Here is a 22,676-nt window from a genome sequence, read left to right on the forward strand (position 1 = left end):
ACATGTCTTTGTTAGTGAAACCAGGTGTGTTGTAATCTAGTAAACGTCATCACAGGCCACAACAGAGACACTTAAACATAATAGCTGGCAGTCAAGTGTGTACTTTGACTAATGGAGTCATTACAATAAAGTTCAATCCGACAATAAAGGTTGCTTGTACATTGAGGTTACTTGTAAGAGTGCTTAATACTCAGCTGAGGTCAACTGAGGTAAAAGATGTTGCTCTTCAATTAAATGTCTGCTTGGGGCATGTTTTGCATGTTCAAGAGCCTCAACCACACTGAACATTACATTCTTTCAGTTCACAAATTAAACAACCTAAAATAGAGGCTGGGTGTGTAGAGTCTGAATAGAATGTGTTAGGGTGGAGATAAAATGTTAATTTGTACCAGATCTGCTTGAAATTATGCCAGTGACAAACGACTCAGCGATGTATCGGTATCCAATTATTGCATTCCCCAGTTGTTTGAGTGGGAACACCTGATTAAATTTCTGGTATCAGCATCAGTTTGACCCTCAAACTCTTGTATTTCAAGCAAATAAATGGTGTTCAATGAGAATAAAGTAAATGAAGTTTTCTAAGGACCTAGTATGCAATTTATGTGGAAAGAGGTCTACAACAGGTGATGGAATGAACCAAAGTACAATTTACTCAAGTACTGCTCTTAAGTACAATTTTGAGGTATTTTTACTTGAGTTTGTTGAGAAAGTTGCATCAGAGCTATAGTAGCACATTTTTAAATGTGCTTATTTTATCACCAACCTGACAGAAAAATCCCTGATACCGATAATCTGAAAAATCAGCCCCGGTAATCAGCCAGGTTCATAGTTGGTTGTTTGTCGCTGTTTTATTTATATGTGCAAACACGCTGCACCTTGAGGGTTCAATTGTGTGTACACTTCAGAGAGGTCAGAGAGATATTATTTTTGTTACGGTCAACCAAGCGTTTTGTTAATGACTGAGGTTGGAAGTTGGAAATTTCGTATAGGACATTCCGACCTCCAACTTGACTGGAGCACAGCATAAGTTTCCTGACATCATGGTGTAACGTGGGATCACGGCTCAAAATATCTCTGACATTACTCAGGCAGAAATGTTCACGGACGAGATACTTTAAAGATTAATTCATGTTTAGTAGCTTTCTCAACTTCCTTCCTCATTCTCTGAAGTATCTGATGTTTCCAAAGAAGTTATGAAACATGCTGTTACCTTGAATAAAAACAGGATTTATCAAGGTTTGAACATTGTCACTGGTTACAGCCTCTCAGAGAATGTGTTCCTTTTCATTGTCTCATGCGATAATATACTAATATCTTTGGGTTTTGGACAACACGTATGACGAAAACAAGAACTATGAAGACATCACCTTGGTAAACATTTTCTAGACCAAACAATTGAGAAAATGATCAACTGATTGACAGATGAAAATAATCATTAGTTGCAGCCCTAAAACAGGAAGACTCAATTTATAAGAAAAGTATACATTTATGTTACACAACAAAACAATTTCCATTCATGAATAATTAACTCTCACAACCAAATATGGTTAATTGCTCCTCACTGCTTCCATAAAGCACCGTTTGTTAAACTGTGAGGCATCAACAGTCTCATCTTTACAACTAATAACCTCACACTTTAACTGACATCTGTGACTTCACAACTTTCAAACTGACTAACTGCGACATTACAAACTGAAACTTCCTGCTGTAATGGTTAGGTCCACTTCTGCTACAATAACAGGACGATGGAGCCGTTAAAAAGAAGATTGCTGGCCAACAACCAGTTCTTCTGAGTCACCAGTTCCTTTATGCTGGACTCAACGTTTCACTCAACTACTGAGGAACTATGTGAGGTATGAACTGCCAGTAAGAGCAGAAAAAAAAATAAACTTCTTACTATTGTTATCTACAAACCATAAAGATGTGTGAAGTTATACTTTTTCGTGACTGTGGGAAAGTTTGTCCTCTACATTTGACCCACAATGACTATAAACTTTTATAGACGTACAGTGAGCTGCAGTTATCATTAGTGTGAACGCCATGTTTGACTTTGTGTGGAAAAACACAAGTTTCACTTCAGCTTCCTGCTAAAAAAACTGAATAAACGGGAAGAGAAACTAACCGAACAGTCAGAGAGAGGGAAGGAGGAAGGGTGAGAAAGCCACACGACAGAGGTTAGCGGTAGAGAGGGAAACAAAGGTGCGAGAATGAATGAGGAAAAAATGAATGACAGAGATGTAGTGATAATAATGAAACGCGAATATGAATAGTAAATTTCAATGCAAACGGATGAGAGACTGAATGACAGATGAGCAGAGGGAGAGAATAAAGGCAATACAACAATGACATGACATGAGTCTGCACACAGGCATGAAGTTCAACTTCAGCTGACCCACAGTAACAACATAGAGTGATAATACACACTACGGTGCATGACATTCAAACTGAGTCTCTGCAGCTGCATGGGCTTTCAGCATGCAGTGCAAAAATAAAACATGTTATGAATGAAATCCAAAGGTTAATCTGATTACAGCTGTAGGTGGAGAAACATTTGCAACATGTAATGAGAGAGTGGGAGCCATTGTTTCTCTTGAAAATATACAAACCAAGGTCAGTGGTTAGAGGAACCTGGTTTGGATGTGTGTGTGTGTGTGTGTGTGTGTGTGTGTGTGTGTGTGTGTGTGTGTGTGTGTGTGTGTGTGTGTGTGTGTGTGTGTGTGTGTGTGTGTGTGTGTGTGTGCAAATGTCATTCATTATGTACAAGGCGGCACTCAAAACAGACTTGTGTGTATTTGTGTTGCCAACCCACACACCATTTGTGTGTACCTGGTCCTACCCAGAAAAAAACACTCCAAAATCTGTTAAGTGTGTTTTTGTGTGTGTGCTTGTGTGTGCGTGCGTGTGTGTGTGTGTCTCACCTGCCCCCTCCCAGGAAGAGCAAACCCAGTGCCATGTGATGAGCCATGTGGAAGCCGTAGTTCATCTCGCCACCGGTTCGCTTGTGGAAAAAACGACAGAGCTGCAGGACCTTTAGGTTCCCGGTGCCGGACATCACCATGGACATAGCCAGCAGAATCATTGACAGACCGGTCTGCAGGTTGTAATAACCCGTTTGCTATGAGAGCCGGCCATATGTTGACAGACAGAGAAAGAGAGCAAAGAGGAAATATAAGAACTCATTGTCTAAAATATAAGATGGTGAGGCTGATAAAAGTACAAGTTTAAACACACATACAAACTTATAAAACACTTACAACTGCAGCTGTACCAGCGAAGGACATTATCTTCATGAATGTCCTGGCAAACTCGTAGAGGCAGTCGAAGGCATCGGAGTTGGCAGAGCCCGCGAAGCGTAAGCCCAAAGCCAGACAGGCCCCTGCTGTAATGTAGTCTTGGGCTTGGCTGAGAGAAACAAATGGCATGACATGATCATTAATGGTGCTGTGAGAGAGTGGAGAACATCACTACCACATTTACAGATGCTGGTGACATGAATTAACGATGGATTACTCTAATTTCCCCGGTAGTCATTCATGGTTTAATCAGGAATTTATATGACAAAAATGAAGTGCCAGTTTGGGGCTTAAATACTTACGCCATTGTCTCCATATTAATGTCTTCTGAAGGGTCAAAAGTTCCCCTCATGATCTGAAAACAAATGTGGAAAACAGTGAGTCGTATGATACTCTCTTTAGAAAGTACTATGTAATTGGCTGTTTGAGCATTTCTAACATTTAAATTAGCATAACATTCTCTTAACTTAGTCATAAGTAAAAACAATTAATTGCTGTAAAATAATTGTCACTGACTGAAAAAGATATTAAAAGTCCAGGACAACAAGCCCCACAGTGTGTTCAAGTCTTAAACATCACATCATCTAGAATAAAATTATGTCACCAGTTCTGGTGATAATGGGCTAAAGTAAGAAATCCAGCTTCGTACAAACTGTTGAATAAAATCAGCAATTCTATTACCTCGACCATGTAACTCAGGTCTTGGATAGTTCTGGACCCGATTAAGATAGTTAAGTGTTGAGAATGTGCTAAACTTTGGTTACTAGTTCTTCTTGCCATCCGACATCCTAACTAGAGAGAAACATTTTTTTTCCATAGAATTAAGTTTATTGGTTATTTATTTATAACCAAGAGCAATTTATTTACCTCATAATGTCACAATTTTTTTAGAGATTCTCGTGTTTCAAAGAGAACCCATATGCCCAGCTCAGCTGCTTCACTCATTTCATTATGATCTTATATTAAAATATAAATATACATTTACCCTTTATGGGCGTAAAGACCAGTGAGAGACAATAACTGTCTCGCTCCTCTATGGTAGTTGTTAACATATTGCCGAGGTGTTTCTGGACTGCACTTTGTTTATACAACCTGTTAGACATTTTACAGTGGATGTTCTGCTTATGAATTAGCCATTCTGTTCAACCAGGGAAGCTATTTCTGCTCATGTTAACTTTAAAGTTCTTCTTTGTGTGTATCAGGAAAGAGCTCATAAACAGCGAGTATGTAAATCAGCAAAAGGAAAAGCTTTAATAAACTGAGTTATTTTTCTGAGAAAGTAATAAAATCGGAGTAATTTTCCACATAATTCAGCCAAAATGAAACAAACCTCATAGCTAAGAATTTTTTTACAAGTCATAGTGACTTGCTGCCAGACATCACAGCTCAGTAAAGCTCTGTGTGTATATAAGTGTGTATTTTCTCACCTGAGGTATGTTACTCTTGACCCACTCAGTATTAGGCAGGATTTCATCCCACATGATAATACACCGAGCAAGAGTCTGAGAGGGTGGAGAGGCAAGACAGAGAGGAAGGAGAGAGACAGGCATACCAGATTATGGAAAGGTGGAAAGAAATTATCACACACACTTAGACACACACACACACACACACTTAGACACACACACACACACACACTTAGACACACACACACACACACTTAGACACACACACACACACACTTAGACACACACACACACACACACACACACACTAACCCTCAGCAACAAAAACTCTGGCTTGATGAAATCCAGGAGGAACCAAGTGTCTGGAGGTTTCAGCCAATCAGCAATAGACCTAGTGGACAGAACCAGGAAGAGACAAGGAGGTGTTAATAACCTTCTTTAACACCCTCTCAACAGAGCCTTAAGGAACATAGGAACCTCTTGACCTATAGCAGAAAGCTAGAAGATGTAAGAGAGTCTTGTAGCATAATGTGACAACTGGACCCACTGAGGGATGAGATTTTTCATCGGGCAGGGTAGGATGTTCTGCTCAACATTCACATGGACAAGAAATGGGTGAAAAGTAGATTCCACCTAATTTTGGCCATATTTATTTATAGCTTATATTATCGTCTTTTACTGCTGTCCTACTCCCTTTGTCAATCAGTTGTAAAGCACTTTGAATAACATTTGTAGTGTTTGAAAGGCGCGGAATAAATAAGGATTTTTCTCTTGTCCTGTCAATAATACATATGGTGTCCATATCAAATATATTGTTCAAACCTTGAATAGTTAGGAAAGAACAAAAAATCAGTTGTTTGTCTTCTCTCACCTGTTGTTGGTCTTGAGGTAGATCATGGCGAGAGCCAGCGTGGCCCCTGGACACGTCACATCTACATTTATAGTGTCGCCTTCCTACAACGACAATTGATAATGTTTGGTTAGCTTGCAAATTAAGATATCGCTCTGTGAAATGTCAGTGTTAGGAATAATTTCCTTCACTTCAAGGTGAAACAGATTGGCAGTGTAATATTAAACAAAACAGTTTTACATTGATACAGAATAACACTTTTATTACACTGGAAATAAAAGTGTCATTGCAGTTCTTTCCTTACAGAAATACAAAAAGATGGTTCTGTCTACCTTGATTTGGTAGCTGGGGGACTTGTGTCTCTCCCTGTTGGCCCCAGCCTGAGCTCTGCGGTGGCCCCCCACCATGTACTGGTACAACTGCTCAGGGACATTCAGGTCTGTCATCCCAATCAGGTTACTGCCATGCTGTAAGGAGGGGAAGGGGGGTGAGCAAGGGAAGGAGAGAAGATGATGATGACAGCGAAGTCACAACAAAGTTTAATGGCAGAAAATGTGTTCTATAATATCAATGATAGATACATTTTTTTGAGAAAGCAAATACATCTTTCTTGAGTTGCCATTCAGCACCAACGATAAGCAAAAATATATAGGAGGAAATCCAGAGGAAAATGGTACTACCAAAATATATAATAATAATGCAAAAAAGACCCAAGTTCAGCTTCATGCGACTTTCTGTGACCAACACATTCCCTTACACCTGCTGCAATCTGAAAGGAAAACCCTGCGCACAGAGAACTTCCAGAAGGTTGAACCAACATTAAGATATTTTTCTACAAATATTTATTGGACCAGCAGCGTGTTAATGTGTGTGACTTACCCCCAGACAGACCATGCCCAGGGCAAGTCCAGCAGCTAGTGAATAGGACTCTCTGTCTGTACAGTACTCCATCTCTGGACCAGGAGGTCGACCTGAAGCCATAAAAACAGAATCATACCATCTATCCATGACAAGGAAAAATTAAAAAACTCACTCAAAGCAAAATAAAGTCAGTACCTTTAATGTAGACATATATTATATTTTTAACGCCTCAGTCTGGCCAAGAGTTAGTAAGGTTATATTTTCTCGCGCTCAACTGTTGCTAGGCTGACTGAACATACCCACATTATTGTTTGGCCTCACAGGTGTGTGACATGAGATATATGTGGTACTCAAAGAGACATAGATTCGTCTATGAAAGAATGAAAAATGCTTTTTATACAGTATTTTTGTCTTGTTTTATTCAACCAACAGATACCGTGCTACTGCTATCATAAGAGTAAAACAATCACCTAAATCAATCACCTGATTGTTGAGGCTCTATTTATGATGTTGCATTTTAACAGCATTACTATACATCTCTGACCAAATGTGACATTAATATGTGGACCTTAAAAGGTTTGAGCGCTCCTTTTGTAAAACACTCTCATTAAAAAGCATCATTGTGTGTTTGTGTGTCATCTGTCTGTCTTTTACAAAAATAAGCACAGGCACGCACGCACACACGCACGCACACACACACCTATCTCAGACAGCAAGACTTCAGCATTGTGTCTGTGTCCTGTTCCCTGGTACACCAGACCAATGCCAATTACAGCAGCAACCTGCAAAACAGACAACGACAGAATTCAATGATTTAATTTCTTAGTTTGTGTCTGTCTGTAAACAATTGTACATAATTGTAAATGTGGGATATTTTGCAGATCTTGATAAAAACAATCCACACAGACACACTGATAGGCGTGTAATTACTCATACACTTGTATATAATCACTTATATTACTGCAATTTCACAGTCCTCAATATTTTTTTCCCCTCATTGCACCGATACATTCTCATGTGATTACATTTATGTATGCACACTTACTCTTACCTGAACATTGTGTGGTACATCCAGTTCAGTGGAGGTGGGCGGGAGAAGGGCAGGGATGTGGATACTAAGCAGGCGAGTTATTGACATGTCCATGGTGCCCAGTTTGGCTGAAGACACGCCCAGAAGAAGCCCGATGCTGGTCATCTCATGGCCCTGGTGGAGCAGCAGGAAAAGAAATGTGTTAACAGTCATCAATAATAGAAAAGAATAGAATAGAATAGAATAGAATAGAATAGAATAGAATAGAATAGCTTTATTGTCCACCCAGAGCAGGATAATTGTCTCTGGTCTAACCCAGGAATATACAAACACAAACATGTCCACAGGATTAAAAACAAAAATTAATAATAAATCAATTTTTTCAAAGAATGGTCAGACCATGCAGTGTGGTGTGTCTCCCTGTGTACTAAATACCTGCTGCAAGAGAACAAATTACTTCCAATGTAATCAGCTCTAACTGTGATGCTGATTTCTGAGGTTCACCGTGACTGACTCTTTTCATTAGACCCCTGTGGATCACCCACTGTGTGTGTGTGGTGAACAATCACAAAGACATCGCATGTTCCCCCAACATGTAAAAAAAAAAAACGAACACACTGGCGCAGGTCATCAATAAATTAAGATTTTGAGTGTAAAGTAAATATTGGACATTATTGCTCTATATTCAAATGAAAACATCCAGATAAATAAATCCCCACAAATGTCTTTTGTTGGATCTTGTTTTCCTCTGATTGCCATTCAGTGGTCAATTTGCTGAGAGGATGATTTGCGATGAATCACTCCATTTAACGAATGACAACTTTTCAGGTTGATATACTAAATTGCCAATAAACCAACTGAACGATGAAATCTCGGCCAATTAATTAATGCCTCAATCATTCAATACACTTTGAAAGAGGTTTCTTTTATAAAAATGAAGTTGGCAATGATAAATATCCAGGCAAAGACTAAAACAACCACAAAAAAAAACAACTTTCATTTCTCTGAAAATAGATCTTAAAGACGCAGATTAAATGTTACCACGTTTTTTTTTGTGAAAGGCTGCAGCAACAAGATGAACAATGGGATGCTTAAAGGTTTGAGGGACATACGTACACACACCTACTTCCACATTCTCTCTAAAACCACAACCATACACAATTCTAAAGAACTGATCCAACTATGCATGCGTAATTTCTTTTTTACAGCGAGAATAGAAACCAACAGAAAACCACCAGCTACAAACAGGCTTTACTGTCAACCAACTTCATAACTTTCATTCAGACTGATGGCTGTCGGTTACACACAACTGTCTGTATTATACATCCATTGTGCAGTGTTTCCTGCGTTTTTATCTTAATATTCTGTGCAGTTCATAGTTTATTTGTAAGGTTGCCACTGTGCTTTGAACAACTGGTGCGTTATACTTGATATATGTTTTCATAAAAAGAAGAGATGGGCGCACTCAGGAATCCATCTTTGAATGAGTTTATTTGATAGTCTGTCTGGCAGTACACAAAATATTTTTGCCCAACCGGCCTTCATCTGTGTGTGATTAGTATGTGATGAAGAACGGACGGAGGATGCAACTCTCCCTTCTTTACATGGAAACCGTGTATCGATGATAAAATCACCAAATTCATTCATACAGTATAGAATTATAATACTTAATTTAAACTAAAATATTTGTAGGTGGAATTTATAACATACAACATAAGATTTTGATCTATTACTCAATACACAGAGGCATTACATTTCCAACTTCTAAGGGGGCACGGTGACCAACAAAATGATTTGAACATCAAATACATACAGAATCCCTTATGGTCAACTTTATAAAACAAGCTGAGCCATATGAGGAGAAGAAGAAAAACACTTGAGATTGGACAAGGATCTTTCTGAATGGATCTGGGTTGGGATATAAATATTAATACTTCAATCATTTCTGTAAGTGGACCATGTCCATATTTCAAGGACTTTAAAGTCTGTAGATGTGTATGAGAAAATTCTCAAATCTCCTTTTAGAGAGAAATGACTAATAAGGAGAGCGCTTTGATCTTTATGAACTGCAGCTTTAATTCACATCCTGAAACAAAATGGGAACTGAAAATGAATTCTTCTCAAAGCGGGTCTGGATACTGTGAGGATTTGGTGCAATGGTTGGTCTTTATCTTTAACCACATCTTTAGACTGACTTTTAAAGTAAGCAAAATTAAGATTTGGCTTGCAGCATCCTGTTGTTTTTCTCACCTGAAAGTGGAGAGGACTCGTCTCATTTCAAAGTTCTCAGAGAGCAGAGTTTCGCTTTGACTGGCTGCCTGACTCTGATGCGAGTGTACTTCTCTCATTTACAGTCATTTAGAGAAAAAAATGTACGTGTAGGTGTGTGTGTGTGCAAGTTAAATGAGAACAGATGGGTGTACCTACCTTTGTATAAACTGTATTTAAGTGAATGTTATGTGTGTGTTTGTACCGCAGCAAGAAACAGTAATTTGAATCACTGTCTACTGTAAACTGAGCATTAAGGTAGTAAGCATCCACTAAACCCAAAATATGTCTGCCTTTGTGCATCTGAAGGGCTAGAAATACATAAAATTTATGTGTGTGAAACCCAAGGTGCAGGTCTCTGTGTGCAGGTGTGCGTACCTTGGTGAGGTAGTCATGTATGTTGAGCGTGGCCAGCTTTGTGAGGTGTCCGTTGAGGCCCAGAGCCATAAGGAAGCCTGCATACTCATTAGCCAGCTCGGGGCTCTTTGGCTTGTTGTAGGCTATCCAAGCTGAGTCCACCTTAAGAAAAAAATGAAGAAAGTCACATTTATTTGGACAAGAATAAGGAAGGTTTGTGGAGTGAGACAAAGACATTTTAAACTTCTTTCAAGGAAACATGAATGCTCTAAATACATTTCGTGTCATGTTTTCTTGCATACAAGTGGGGATTTCAGCCTGATGGTGACATTAGAGGAAATGTTAAAGTCTCACCAAGAGAGCTGTGACGATTAAGCAATGGATTCATCAACTATGTAATTATGTTATGTCAAGTTAATAATGTCAAACATTTGTTTGTTCTAGCTCCTTAAATGTCAGGATTTGCCACTTTTACCATTGATGACAGTGTGGTTGGAAGAAAGACACTATCTGAAGACATCCCTATGGGCTCTGGGAAATTGGGATGAGCATTTTTCACTTTTTTTTTTACATTTTATAGATTAAAACATTAATTGTGAAAGTATTTGGCAGATTACTCAATAACAAAAGTAAATGTTAGTTATGAGGACTTACTATACAGTACATAGCAAGTTTACTAGTTGGATGCATGTCAAACTGAACACAAGGCCAGATAAAGAGGTAGTGAAGCTGCAGTTTCAGACTGACCTGTGATGCAGGAGCTATTTTGAGTCCAGCAGCTACTCCGTTATGGAAGCTGGGCCAGCTCGTCATGTTGGGAGGAACATCAATGTTCCCGCTGTTCAGATCTACCATGGTGTTCCTTGGAGGGGCTCGGCCTGGGGCAGAAACATAAAACTACACATTAAAATCTAGAAATACATACAGAATTACAAAAAAGAGGGGCAAAGATATGCACACAGGTTATATAGAACAAGAATGCCCGAGTGACTTTCCAGCTGTGCTACAGGGCTCAGTTTGTCAATGATTTTGTTGTGTAATCTCCTCTAAAGCAGAGATTAACTTACTACTTCATGACCATCAAATTACACTCTGCTATATTCCTCTTAAGTAATCAAATCCCTGATATAACCCGGGGTACCCTGAGAGCCTAAAATATTCAACAATGTATTAAATAGGATGAGGGTGAGAATGCGCATATTACCTGTCAGGTTGAGTTTTGGGACAGGTAAAGGTTCGGTTGGTACAGGGTGATAGGAGAAGAGAGTGAAGAGGCCTCGACCGACTGGAAGAGCCATGGTCCTCTGACACAGCTGCAGGAGTCTGTGGGAAGACACAAAGACGTGGACAAAAAGAGAGCAGGGAATTAAAACTGAGGAAACATTACAGACCCCGAGTCAGAAAAATCGATATAATTGACAGGAGGTGTAGGCCACCCTTGATTACAGCAGGCATCCAAATGATTTCTCCTAAGATAGAGACAAGGAGAGGAAAGAGCTTGTGATAAACAAAAGATGTAACCAGTCACAAAATAATAAACAGCAAAACATTTTTGAGAAAGAAAGACTGGTCTGAAATGTTACAAAAGAAAGACAAAAGAGGACAGAAAAATATGCTGTTAATATCCTTTGACGGTGTTGTTGTCTGAGCATCTAGATCAAGGACACACACATACTGTACACATAACATTCTCACTTGTTCTCTTTCTCCTCGATGTACTCATGGTCAGACACCTCTGGCAACTGGACAACACTGACCCGGACCGGCCTGGAACTCTGCAAGAGCCTCCTGACCTCCTGGACCCTCAAATCCTGACTCCAGATCAGTCCAGTGACCTGAAGGAGAACAAAGCAAATTTTTACTAAGGAGCTCCTGAAACAAGCCTTCTTTAGATTATTTATAATGTTTACTGCATCTGTTACCTCTTGAATAATGTCCGACATCCCATCTTCCTCTTCATCTGCTTCTGTGGTGGCCGGAGGCTCCAAGGACAGACCTGAACCTACAGACTGGAGAAAGACACACAGACAAATGGTTCACATACAGCGTGAATGATAGTTTGAACAATCTTTAGTAATTGATGTTTTATCTAAAAAAACATTAGTGGTTTTAAGATTCATTCCAAAGACAAATGTCCATTTTGGTTACTAATATAATTAAAGAAAATGAGAACATTTTTAAAGTTGTATTTTTTAACGCAAATTCCTCGGTGTATTGCAAACTGATTAATGCAGTTATTAAGTGAGTAAAAACTTCTGCAACATTGATTAAAACTACAATTTAAAAATGACTTAATACAAAAAAAAATTAAAGGGATGAAAAAAATTTGCAAGCAATTGGGCACTTTGTGGTGGATTTGGTCAAGCTGGAAGCCTTCACAGAAATTGCAAGATGTTTGTTCTCACAAATGTTGGGAAAAGGTTTGGAGTAAAAGCTGTGAAGTACAAGGTCAGTGAGGATAAAATATTACAATATTTTGTCCATAATGACGATGGATTCAAGGTTTTAGACCCCGGTCTGACTCTGGGTGTTATTTTGTACTCACAGCTTTGCTTTTAGCCAGGGTCATCTTGTGGGCTTGTTTGGTCAGATCCTGTCTCCCAATCAGCAGACAGACCTCCTCTGACCAATCAGAACACGGCTGCTCCCGGCAGCGGTAGATGGCCTCCCTGATGGGCAAAGCCACACCAAAGGGCACTGACTCCAGGTCCTTCAGGGTGAAACCTAAACCAGTGAAAAGAGAGTTATGAGTGTGTTTATATCAGGTAAAAAGAACATTAGAGGCTGCCTCCTTTTAACTTAAAAACAAATGCTTAATAACAAGTAGTTGTGGTGTCTGTGGTGTCACTGGACGGCAGTGAATGTGTAAATTTGCATCAATGTGAACAAGTTCGGTGCTGAGAAAGAGGACTTGGTTTCAGCACTCCTTTTCTGTATTGATAAAAGCTGAAAAAATACTTGCTTGTCTTACCTTCTGAGGTAAGCCAGACCACCAGCTGCTCAGCCAGACTCCCACTGGTGAACTTCACTTTCACAGTGCTCTGTCTATAGTAAGACACATACATTTAACAAATGATTACTGATTATCAAGATCTAATGAAAAGAATTGGGGTTCTAAAAATGTCTAATAAAGTCCAATTTAAAGGTTCCCTTGTGAAGTTTTTGACCTCTTATTTTTTGGTCCCGATTTGGTTGCATGTGCACAATATGATACACATGCCTACTGATCTACAGGTGGTGGTAATGCACCAAAGACAAAGAAGAGGAAGACTACTGGCTAGTAAACAAGGGTGTAATCAATACAGGATTTGAAAAATGAAAATGCTGCAGTGTATCTATACTAATGTTTGGGTTATTTAATGTCTTTTTTTAATTATTATGATTTATTTAGCACAATAAACAGGAATAAAATAAACTCAAGGCCCATGAATTACAGTGATTTTTAAAAAAGTGTTTATTTATTACTGTGGCCACTCTTAAAAGAAAGAAGAAAAGAAAAAAGAAAATCATAAAGCTCTTCCTCTTATTGCTCAGAGCTGAATTACCTTCTGTAGTGTATTGGTTCACTGGGACGGGACTTCTGGCCTGAGAAAGTGGAGGACAAGAGAGAGATAACAGGTGAAAGAGGTCAACGGGTTGATCAGTTGTTGTCCTATTTGTGAGATGTGCTCCTGAAGGGAACAACTGTCAACTGGGTTAAAGCATTTTCAAAGCTACAGATTGGTGGCTAAAAGTTGTCACTGAAAGAATGAGCACTCAAATTACGTGTTAAATGGATGTGACATTTTGTTCCAGATCGGTGGAGGACTTAATTTACGTGGGATGACATCTGTTGTTGTCTGGTTTTGTTTTGTGTTGGCTGTAAAATGTCAACATACAGCTGGGAAAAAAAGCAGTCACCCTGGATTCTCCCACACTGCCCACAGAGTCAATGAGCAATTCTGTGTCATTGCAGAAGAGGCTGATCAAATACCTGCAGCGACTGCTGTCACCTCAGTACTGTATTGTTTTTTTGTCAAAGCAAAAACAAATAGAGGGAATCAGGTGATGTGTAAACCTTTCTTTCTGTGTTACTGGGCCCTGAAGCAGGGAACTATGGGACTGGCAGGTAATAAGGGCTGGTTGTCAATAAATGTTCACATGCACACTGAAAGGGTTCAGCTAGAAACACACACAGTCCCAAGGATGCAATCAAAGACAAGTAAAGTGACCTTAACAGCTAGTCACATTAACACACACACCTGCAGAGAGCTTGGCCAGGTACTTTGAAACATCTGTCGAAGTAGCGTTTTCATCTCCAGTGATGTAGAGGGCATAACTCTGAGGAAAGAGAAGCACAGAAACAGACAAAGGAGAGAAAAAGATAAATACTTGACAGCAAAAAACAGAATAGGGATCATTATTTTGTACAAAACTTAAATTCACAGCATGAGAGTTACGTCAAGGATATTTTCATGATTTCTGTGATTGAGGTCTAAAGAACTATGCCAAAGAAATAGTAATTTCAGAGCCATATATCACCACAGTTTAGACCTCTGAGTGTTCAATCTCCCGAGTGACAGCTTGTGTATGAAAATGGAATATATTTGTATTTTCCTGTCTATATACGTCCATTATGTCCACTTTTAAATTAAAGCATACTTCTCTTGGAGATGTTAAAATGATGAAAAGTGGGTATAATGAAAAAAAGCTAAACTGATCATCTCATATTTAAGATACCTGGCAGAGTACGATGAAGATGGATCTTCTTTCCAACACTTGAACTGATATAAAAACTAAATGTCTGGCAGAGGGAGTGAGCTAGAGACTCTGGCTGACAAAAAATAAATACTTAACTCGGGAGGCTTTTAGAATTAAAGGGAGGTGAACTAGAGGGCTAGCTCGTTAGCCTCCTTTCACTATAATAGCATTACTCTTCCTACTGCAGATCCTGGTAGACATTACATCTGTCACAATTTAAACCAGTATAGTGTTAGGAGAAGTTGTATGAAGGTCAAAACAAAAGCTAAAGTTGAAAACCAAAGCATGTGCACACAGTACATGTTCACACACTGTTCATGCACACATTGAAGTGAATTAACATGACTTCATAATGGCCTGTCTGTTTTTATCTGTACATGTCTGTAGAACACAGCGTGGTTGATATGAAGCACTTAAATTTAGTATTATCTATTTGCAGAGTGCCAGTGTCAGCAGGGTCAGACCTGCAGTCCAGAACAACCTGTGCCACCTATAGGCATAAAAGGGAACAGCAACAGCGCCATAGAGACGCCGATGTGCGCCATCTACAGAACCCAAATTCTGACTTTGATGCTTCCGTTTGCACCCATTTATCAATTGTAGCCTTTTCTAATAGCTTCAAAATGTGCAATTCGCCTTGTTTCAAGACCTCTGAATCACCGCCTGTGTCTGAGTTGTTCAGCGATTTCAGTAGAAGGAATGAAGTGAGACGAAATGGAAATTAAGTCCGATTATCAGGCTACATTAGACAACAACTGCAGATCCATGAGAACGTCAGTCTGCCTGACTGAACTGAATTGTCACTATAGAGATTTCCTGTCGTAAAAATAAATGGAAATACAGGAAATACTACATTTAACTGTTCTCAAGAACTCTGAATGCTTTTCTGACAGGATAATAATTGGGATAAAGTAAGGCACAAGTTCATCAGGACCTTTTCACATACTGATCTGTATATATATCCATCTATATGTCTGTGTCTCTAATCTGTCTGTCTATCTAATAGTCGTCATCGCCTCCGTCATCCACACACACACACACGTTTGTACACGTTTCCAGCCATACCATGGTGTAATTGCTCTTTATGTTCAGAAAAAGAATCACAGACACGCAACGCAAATAGATTATCTGTCTCAATCAAAGCTGAACTCTTTACCCTCACCGTCTCACACACTCACCAGAAAGCCTGCAAACAGGTTGAATATCAAGTAGAAGAAAGAGAAGTACCTACAAATTTTATTTGGGAGAAGCAGGTACATCCCTGTACAGACGTTGGACTAGTTTGTCATCGCCTACTTAGGTGTTGCTTGTAGCCTGTTTATCTATGGATGCCTATCACATAACTGTCCCCAGTTCAGGATCTTTTTTCTTCCAGCTTGTTTCCACACATCATTTCTGTCTCTGCCTCTACTGTTAACTATGTAGACAAACAAAAAATTAAAATGAGAAATAAAACTTTGGCCGTACCAGAACCAGCAGCCTGGTCCTCTGACAAATGCCAGGCAGGTAGGGGAAAGGCGGGACCTCCTCCCCTCTCAGACAGCTACTGAGCCAGCTGAGTACACAGGGAGGCTCTGCCCTCAGGTAGGACGGACGCTGCATCTGACCAGACAGGGCTGAGGGGGGAGACAAAGATGGCGGGTGAGGAATCAGAGAAGGACACAAGGAAAGGAGAGTAGAGGAGAAGGAATTTAGGGATGGAAGAACTATACTCACAGTTCAAGAGTTACACTATAAGAGACCTCAGACATAAAGACTCCATACTGTGGAGCCGGTCTTTATCAACAGCAGACCATCCTGTCCTCTCTACTCACTACAACATGTCTTGTCTGTTTCCTGTCTTGATACCATTATTAGACTATCAGACGCGTCTTACCCTGGTCTATGAGGCAGCTCTCATTGAAGCCACTAATTAATGAAGGGTAATCTCTCCAGTACAGATCCACATACTCCTCCAACTGGAGGTCTCTGGAAAATAAAACAAAACATTTATTATAAATATTAATATTCCTGTATCATAATGACTCCATATACATGAACACATCATACCTCAACTACTGAATATATCTACAGCATTAAGAGTGTCAGAGGCTAGATTTTTTTCATTTAACTCCATTAAATTATTTAGTCAACTTTAAAACAGTTCGTTCCTTGTGCCTATGTCTGCCCAGCTGGACAATAAATTGCTGCAGGACTATAGTCTAAAAATGGCTCCACATTCTCGAAGAGCCTCTGTGGCATTTAACTTGTTTTTGAGCGGTAATTAAACACACACTCTGAGTAAGTAACAGCTGTGAGTCATTACTTCTCTGCTTAACATCAGATAATCAATAGTTTTTAATCCCGTTACCAAGCCATTCACACACAATTTACAGCTCTGTGTGTCTGTTAGATAGTTAATGAGCATACAGTTACCCAACTTTGTAGAACCTATGTAAGAGCTCATATGTGTGTCTGTAAGATTAATCATTATTCTAAAACCTTTATCCCTCGGCTTTCTCGATTCCTACTTTTCTCCATGCTTTTTATGCTTCTGTGCAGCCTCATTACCTTGTGATTATTTTTATATATAAAGTTATTTATTAGTGAGTCTATGAGCAATTCCACACATGATTTTAATGATTATAGCCTCTGATTGTTTTTAGTTTGGCAATTAATAGTGTTTTTTTTTCTTTACTATGTTTGTATTTGCTCATCAAGGAGGCAAGCTGCAGCACACAATTGGCAGAGATTAAAGGGATAAATAAAGTTGGAATGTCAGACATAACCAAATTTTAGGTGCCATCAACAGACATTTGCATGAAAATAATGGATATTGTGACTATTTCTATAACTTTTACAGACCAGAAAAACTAAGTTGCCGAATTCTGGCAGACAATGTTACGGAAGCCCTAAAGGGCCATGCATTCATACATTTTATTTCCCTCCGTTTTCCCGTGATAACGAGTTAATTTTATTTGTTTTCTCGAGATCTCGAGTTATTATCTCGAAATAACAACTGCCGTTTTCCCGAGATAACGGGATAATTATCTCGAGATCTCGAGATAACGAAACTTTGTTTTCCCGAGATAACGATATAATTAATTCGAGATCTTGAGAAAACCTAACGATAGTGTAGTATATTAAATCATTGTAGGAAACATCATTCAGTGTAGCAATGTCAGAGGAGCAGGAGCATATCGATCACCGCGTCATATATCTTTTCAATCAAGGCCTGACACAGGCTGAAATAGCATTATGCCTTGCTATTACAGATAATATACACATTAGTGTGCGTAATCTAAAAAGATGGTTAGCAAGGCTTCAGCTATATCAGCGGCGCAATCTAAGTGAGCCTGATGTTGTCGTTAACTACATAGCTGACAAGCTACGAGGTCCCAGGTGTCTCCATAATCTAAGGCCTATCATATCACAGCCATTATCTTGAGATCTCAAATTAATTATATCGTTATCTCGGAAAAAAACAAGGTTTCGTTATCTCGAGATCACAAGAAAATTATCCCGTTATCTCGGTTTCATTTGTTTTCTCGAGATCTCGAGTTATTATCTCGAAATAACAACTGCCGTTTTCCCGAGATAACGGGATAATTTTCTCGTGATCTCGAGATAACGAAACCTTGTTTTTTTTCCAGGATAACGATATAATTAATTCGAGATCTCGAGATAATGACTGTGACTGTGAAAACGGCAGTTGTTATTTCGAGATAATAACTCGAGATCTCGAGAAAACAAATGAAATTAACTCTTTATCACGGGAAAACGGAGGAAATAAAATGTATGAATGCATGGCCCTTCCGTACAATGTCCTTTTCCTACCGCATGAAAATATTTTTGAATATTGATATAGTATTTTAAACATCTAAATCTGATTATAAACCTAACTGTACATTGTAAAGTCAGAACCTTGTGGGAACACAAATGTGAGCTAATGTGTGCACCTAATAAGGGTTGTAGGTGGTTAGCTGCCCAATCGCTGTTGAGGAATCCAGTCCTCTCTGGATGGAGTAGTGTTGTCATGATACTGGAATTCTAACTTCTATACAATACCTTGAAACATACCAATAGTCGATACCATGGGAGAAAATTGCTACAACATTGAGGGAAAATTTTATTTAAGTTTAAGTTTATTTACTTCTTGATTCTGCAAAAAATTAGAATTGAAACTGTTTCATCAGTATCAATATTTATCAATATTTGTATTTTTATCAATATTACTGTTGACACTAGTCAATGGCACTAGGATGGAGCACTGCAGAGTGGGAGATCTCTTGGCTTGTGATGTGTCATTTTCCTGTGGGCAAAGATTTCCTGTACCAGAAATTACCCTGGTAAATCTCAAAAAGATGGAGCACATAACATGGTAACAGGATGTGTGAAGAGGATTAAAACCAATTTCTTCCTCAAATAATTTTAATAAAGGCATAAAAAATGTGATCACTCCCAAAAATGTCTTGTAAAATAATTGGGATCATCATATTTGCCTTCACCAGTTACCAGCCTTATAAAGCAGGAAGACTGTAAAAATTTGCACGATACCTCACAACAGCCCACATACTCGGCAACAAAGGCCAATTACTCTGAAGAGCGCTTAACTCCCCACTCCACCTATTCTGTTATCGTCATTGTCACCAATCACAGCGGTCACTTGACAACCTGCTGAAGTTTGTTGCTCTGCACACATCACCAAAGAGCCTTGGTTCCAAGCTTTCACTGAAAACAATGAAATGCTCTTCGCATGGTGAGAGATGAACACAGTTGGGTGAAAAGTAGACTAGTAGATTTTTTTTGTTGTTGTGGTAAATGACCCAACTCTTTTGTAACCTTGTGCGTTAAAACAATAGTGTTTTTTTCAAGGTTTTTTAGAAAACTCTACATAATGCATTCTACTTCTAATATCAATCTATAAATGCACAATACAAACAATCTACTCACCTGTTCACCTTTCATCAGCCACATGCTATTTACTTTGCTCATAGCAGCTAATAGATACATAAAAACCAAAACAGGCAGTGGTTACCTGGCCAGTTGTTGCAGCAGACATACAAGCGATGAGGCTCTTGCTCTCTGCAGCTCGTCCAGCTGCAGCTCCTGATAGAGCAGATGGAGAACATAGAAAAGAGCAGGAATGTGAGGGAAGAGAGGAGCTGCACTGTCCAACTTCAGAGATGGACTAGAGGGAGAGGACACCTAGGAAGGAGGGAGAAGGAAAAAGAGATGAGATAAGAAGTTGAAATAGTAAGTGTACAAGGCAAAGAAGAGTGTACATGAAATAGGATATTGTCATTGTACAATGTAGGGGTAAGTATAGATTTTTATTGTATATGTTGTATATGTATATGTATATTGTTTATTACTTACAGAGGACATGCCCTCAGCATCTGTGATCAGAGTATTGTTGGAACCACTGGAGTCCATTGGTCCACAGACTGACTGGGAATTCATTTGACGGTGGTAGTGAGAGCCCAACAGGTACTCCCAGTCCTTACAGACAGGAGACAGAGAGAATCAGCAGTAAAAAGGTGGGTTCTCTGATGAGTCATGAATGTAAATATTTGCCAACAGCTTCATCCCCAAGACGTATTACTGCATTTTTTGATAGAGATAAAAGGCGTCATATGTTAGGGGCAAAAGAAGATAAAGATTCAGAATAGAAAAACAGACATTGCAATGATTCTTATACATGTATTAAAATGTATTTTATGTTGATTTTATGCATTAATTGAGGCTGAACTTTAGGTCAACCATCTAAATGACACACAGCTCAGACGTCACAGGCTGAAAAAAGCATGCTTCAATATAAATGTGGCTCATGCAATTCCTCAGGTCAAACGCACACACGCGCACACGCTCAGCCAATGCCTCCAGCAGATTGACATTTGACAGTCATGTTTTGCTTTAAAAAGAGCACACAAACACAGATTACTAGAGTATTTTTAAATTTTCACTGTTTGTTTAAGACTGCAGGACAGACTGCAGGTTTTTTTCACAAGTTATGTCACACACGGAAACTGTCCCCTGGGTTAATAGGGTTTGTCTACAGCGCTGGGCTTTCCCCGTGTCCAAAAATGTTAGGTTGAAAATATTTCTCACCCACCCAGGAAATTATGAAAGCTAAATGATTTTTCTGACAGGATTTCCACTGCCACATTTGTTTCAGTGTATATTCAATTTATATTTTAATTGCATATAGAGCAGCGATAATTAATGTTTCAGGTCATCTACCTTTATAATTTAATTATAAAAACATTATTTTGTATTTCTGCAATCTCAACATATACCAGCCATATTAAACTTTAAACTATCTCAAAATAGGATCAAAACATTTATCTCCAGGATTTCCCCAAAATCTTTTAGAGATAAGGCACATTTTCTGTCATTATTAAACACCTTAAAATGTCTTTAAGAAATTAACATTGATGCTATGATAAAAAAATAAAAATAAAAACAGGTCTACAGGTCGATCAGTTATCTTAAATTAGATATCAACGAAGACATCATCACAAAAGATCAGACATTCGTCACACACCTCATCAGAGCCTCCATCAGAGGGACGAGCCTTCTTGGCTGCAATCACTGGGGAGAGAGGCACTTCAAAATGTAGCTGAGGAAAGAAAGCAAGGTCAAGACTTGAGAATCATTCAAGTTAAAATAAGGACTTGCAGGTTTGGCATAGAAGACACTTCTGCAGCCAACTCACGTTTCGTGTCCAGGCAAGGCGATCGGTATTGTAGCCCATCAGTGTCATGAAACACGTGACAAACAGGTTCCACTCTGCATGAGCACTGGGACCGCCGGGGGCATTGTAAATGTTATACCACTTCACCAAAACCTGCATAATAACATGTGTGGAGATTTTACAGAATGTATTAAATATTCCAACTTGAAATTAAATGTTAGCGGAATTCCTCGACTATCACAAAATGATTTTATTCCAGCAAAGGATAATGTTTGTATCAATTTAGATTTACGTCATTGTACAAAAACAGTCAACCAAAATAGTGATGCAGGCTTAACATGAGTGTTAGATTTTATGACATTACACTATAACATTGGTTCTTGAGAGTAGAGTCTGTCTGCACACGGGTACAAATTCTATACATACTGGTTACGTAGAAAATATCTATGTTGGCATGCGTTTATTGACCAATAAAAGATGCCATACCAGCATCCTGTATTTTGTCCAAACATGTCTATTTTAGTGCTTTTCCCAGAATCAACAATAAATTCCACAAACCTTCATCGCAGCTTCTTTGGGCAGGATGAAACGAATCGCCAGAAGGCATTTCCTCACTGCAAGAGGAGAAAAGAGACAATAGACATTTTAGATTTTTTTGATTTTTTTTCTAATCTCTTTGCCATAAACAAGATAATTGAATTTTAATGGGTGAAAGTTACATATTCTTATTTAAATGGCGCTCTAATGGGGCATCTTGATGGTATGGGGGTTTAAGAAGCTGACTATGAACTGCAACATCCTTGGTTTCAGTTCTGCAAGGGACCTTTGTTAATGTCATTGCCCATCATTCTTGCCTTCATTTCCTGTTGTCTTTTTACTGTTGACTTTCTTATAATAAAAATAATGTATTGAAAAAATAAGTTTATTGCCACATATTGTACTTTTTTTTTTTTCAAAGATATTTCTATTTGCTACAAAATTTTGAATGTTTTTGCCTCAACTCGAGTTGATTTTCTGGTACTTTCCCCGTTCCTGTGGAAAATACCTGCATTAACCAAGGATTTTTAGCATGTGCTTCTGTGGCTATGCGAGGCTGTGCGCTCACATACCATAGAATATCTATACTGAAACATTCTCCAAACCTATACCCTACTACTACTACTACTCTACTACAGTCCAGTCTTGAAATGTCATT

The 22,676-nt window shown here is 38.8% G+C and overlaps 1 protein-coding gene across 1 annotated transcript in view; it reads right to left on the reverse strand.

Annotated features, from left to right (window-relative positions):
- Positions 1–22,676, reverse strand: part of anapc1 (anaphase promoting complex subunit 1) — a 47,620-nt gene that overhangs the window by 13,734 nt on the left and 11,210 nt on the right. Inside the window, exons 18-43 of the mRNA XM_073482541.1 lie at positions 22,040–22,095; positions 21,503–21,634; positions 21,332–21,406; positions 20,164–20,286; positions 19,823–19,992; positions 16,682–16,773; positions 16,273–16,421; positions 14,307–14,385; positions 13,611–13,650; positions 13,037–13,110; positions 12,611–12,789; positions 11,988–12,074; positions 11,761–11,900; positions 11,270–11,388; positions 10,813–10,943; positions 10,087–10,227; positions 7,462–7,614; positions 7,111–7,192; positions 6,429–6,520; positions 5,882–6,016; positions 5,571–5,653; positions 5,012–5,090; positions 4,721–4,795; positions 3,596–3,648; positions 3,255–3,402; positions 2,919–3,115 (exon numbers count right to left, since the gene is read on the reverse strand). Coding sequence (XP_073338642.1) covers positions 2,919–3,115; positions 3,255–3,402; positions 3,596–3,648; positions 4,721–4,795; positions 5,012–5,090; positions 5,571–5,653; positions 5,882–6,016; positions 6,429–6,520; positions 7,111–7,192; positions 7,462–7,614; positions 10,087–10,227; positions 10,813–10,943; positions 11,270–11,388; positions 11,761–11,900; positions 11,988–12,074; positions 12,611–12,789; positions 13,037–13,110; positions 13,611–13,650; positions 14,307–14,385; positions 16,273–16,421; positions 16,682–16,773; positions 19,823–19,992; positions 20,164–20,286; positions 21,332–21,406; positions 21,503–21,634; positions 22,040–22,095 — 2,884 coding nt within the window. The remainder of the gene's footprint in view (positions 1–2,918; positions 3,116–3,254; positions 3,403–3,595; positions 3,649–4,720; positions 4,796–5,011; positions 5,091–5,570; positions 5,654–5,881; positions 6,017–6,428; positions 6,521–7,110; positions 7,193–7,461; positions 7,615–10,086; positions 10,228–10,812; positions 10,944–11,269; positions 11,389–11,760; positions 11,901–11,987; positions 12,075–12,610; positions 12,790–13,036; positions 13,111–13,610; positions 13,651–14,306; positions 14,386–16,272; positions 16,422–16,681; positions 16,774–19,822; positions 19,993–20,163; positions 20,287–21,331; positions 21,407–21,502; positions 21,635–22,039; positions 22,096–22,676) is intronic.

This window comes from Pagrus major, chromosome 15 (assembly GCF_040436345.1).
Source record: "Pagrus major chromosome 15, Pma_NU_1.0".
Classification (NCBI taxonomy): domain Eukaryota; kingdom Metazoa; phylum Chordata; class Actinopteri; order Spariformes; family Sparidae; genus Pagrus; species Pagrus major.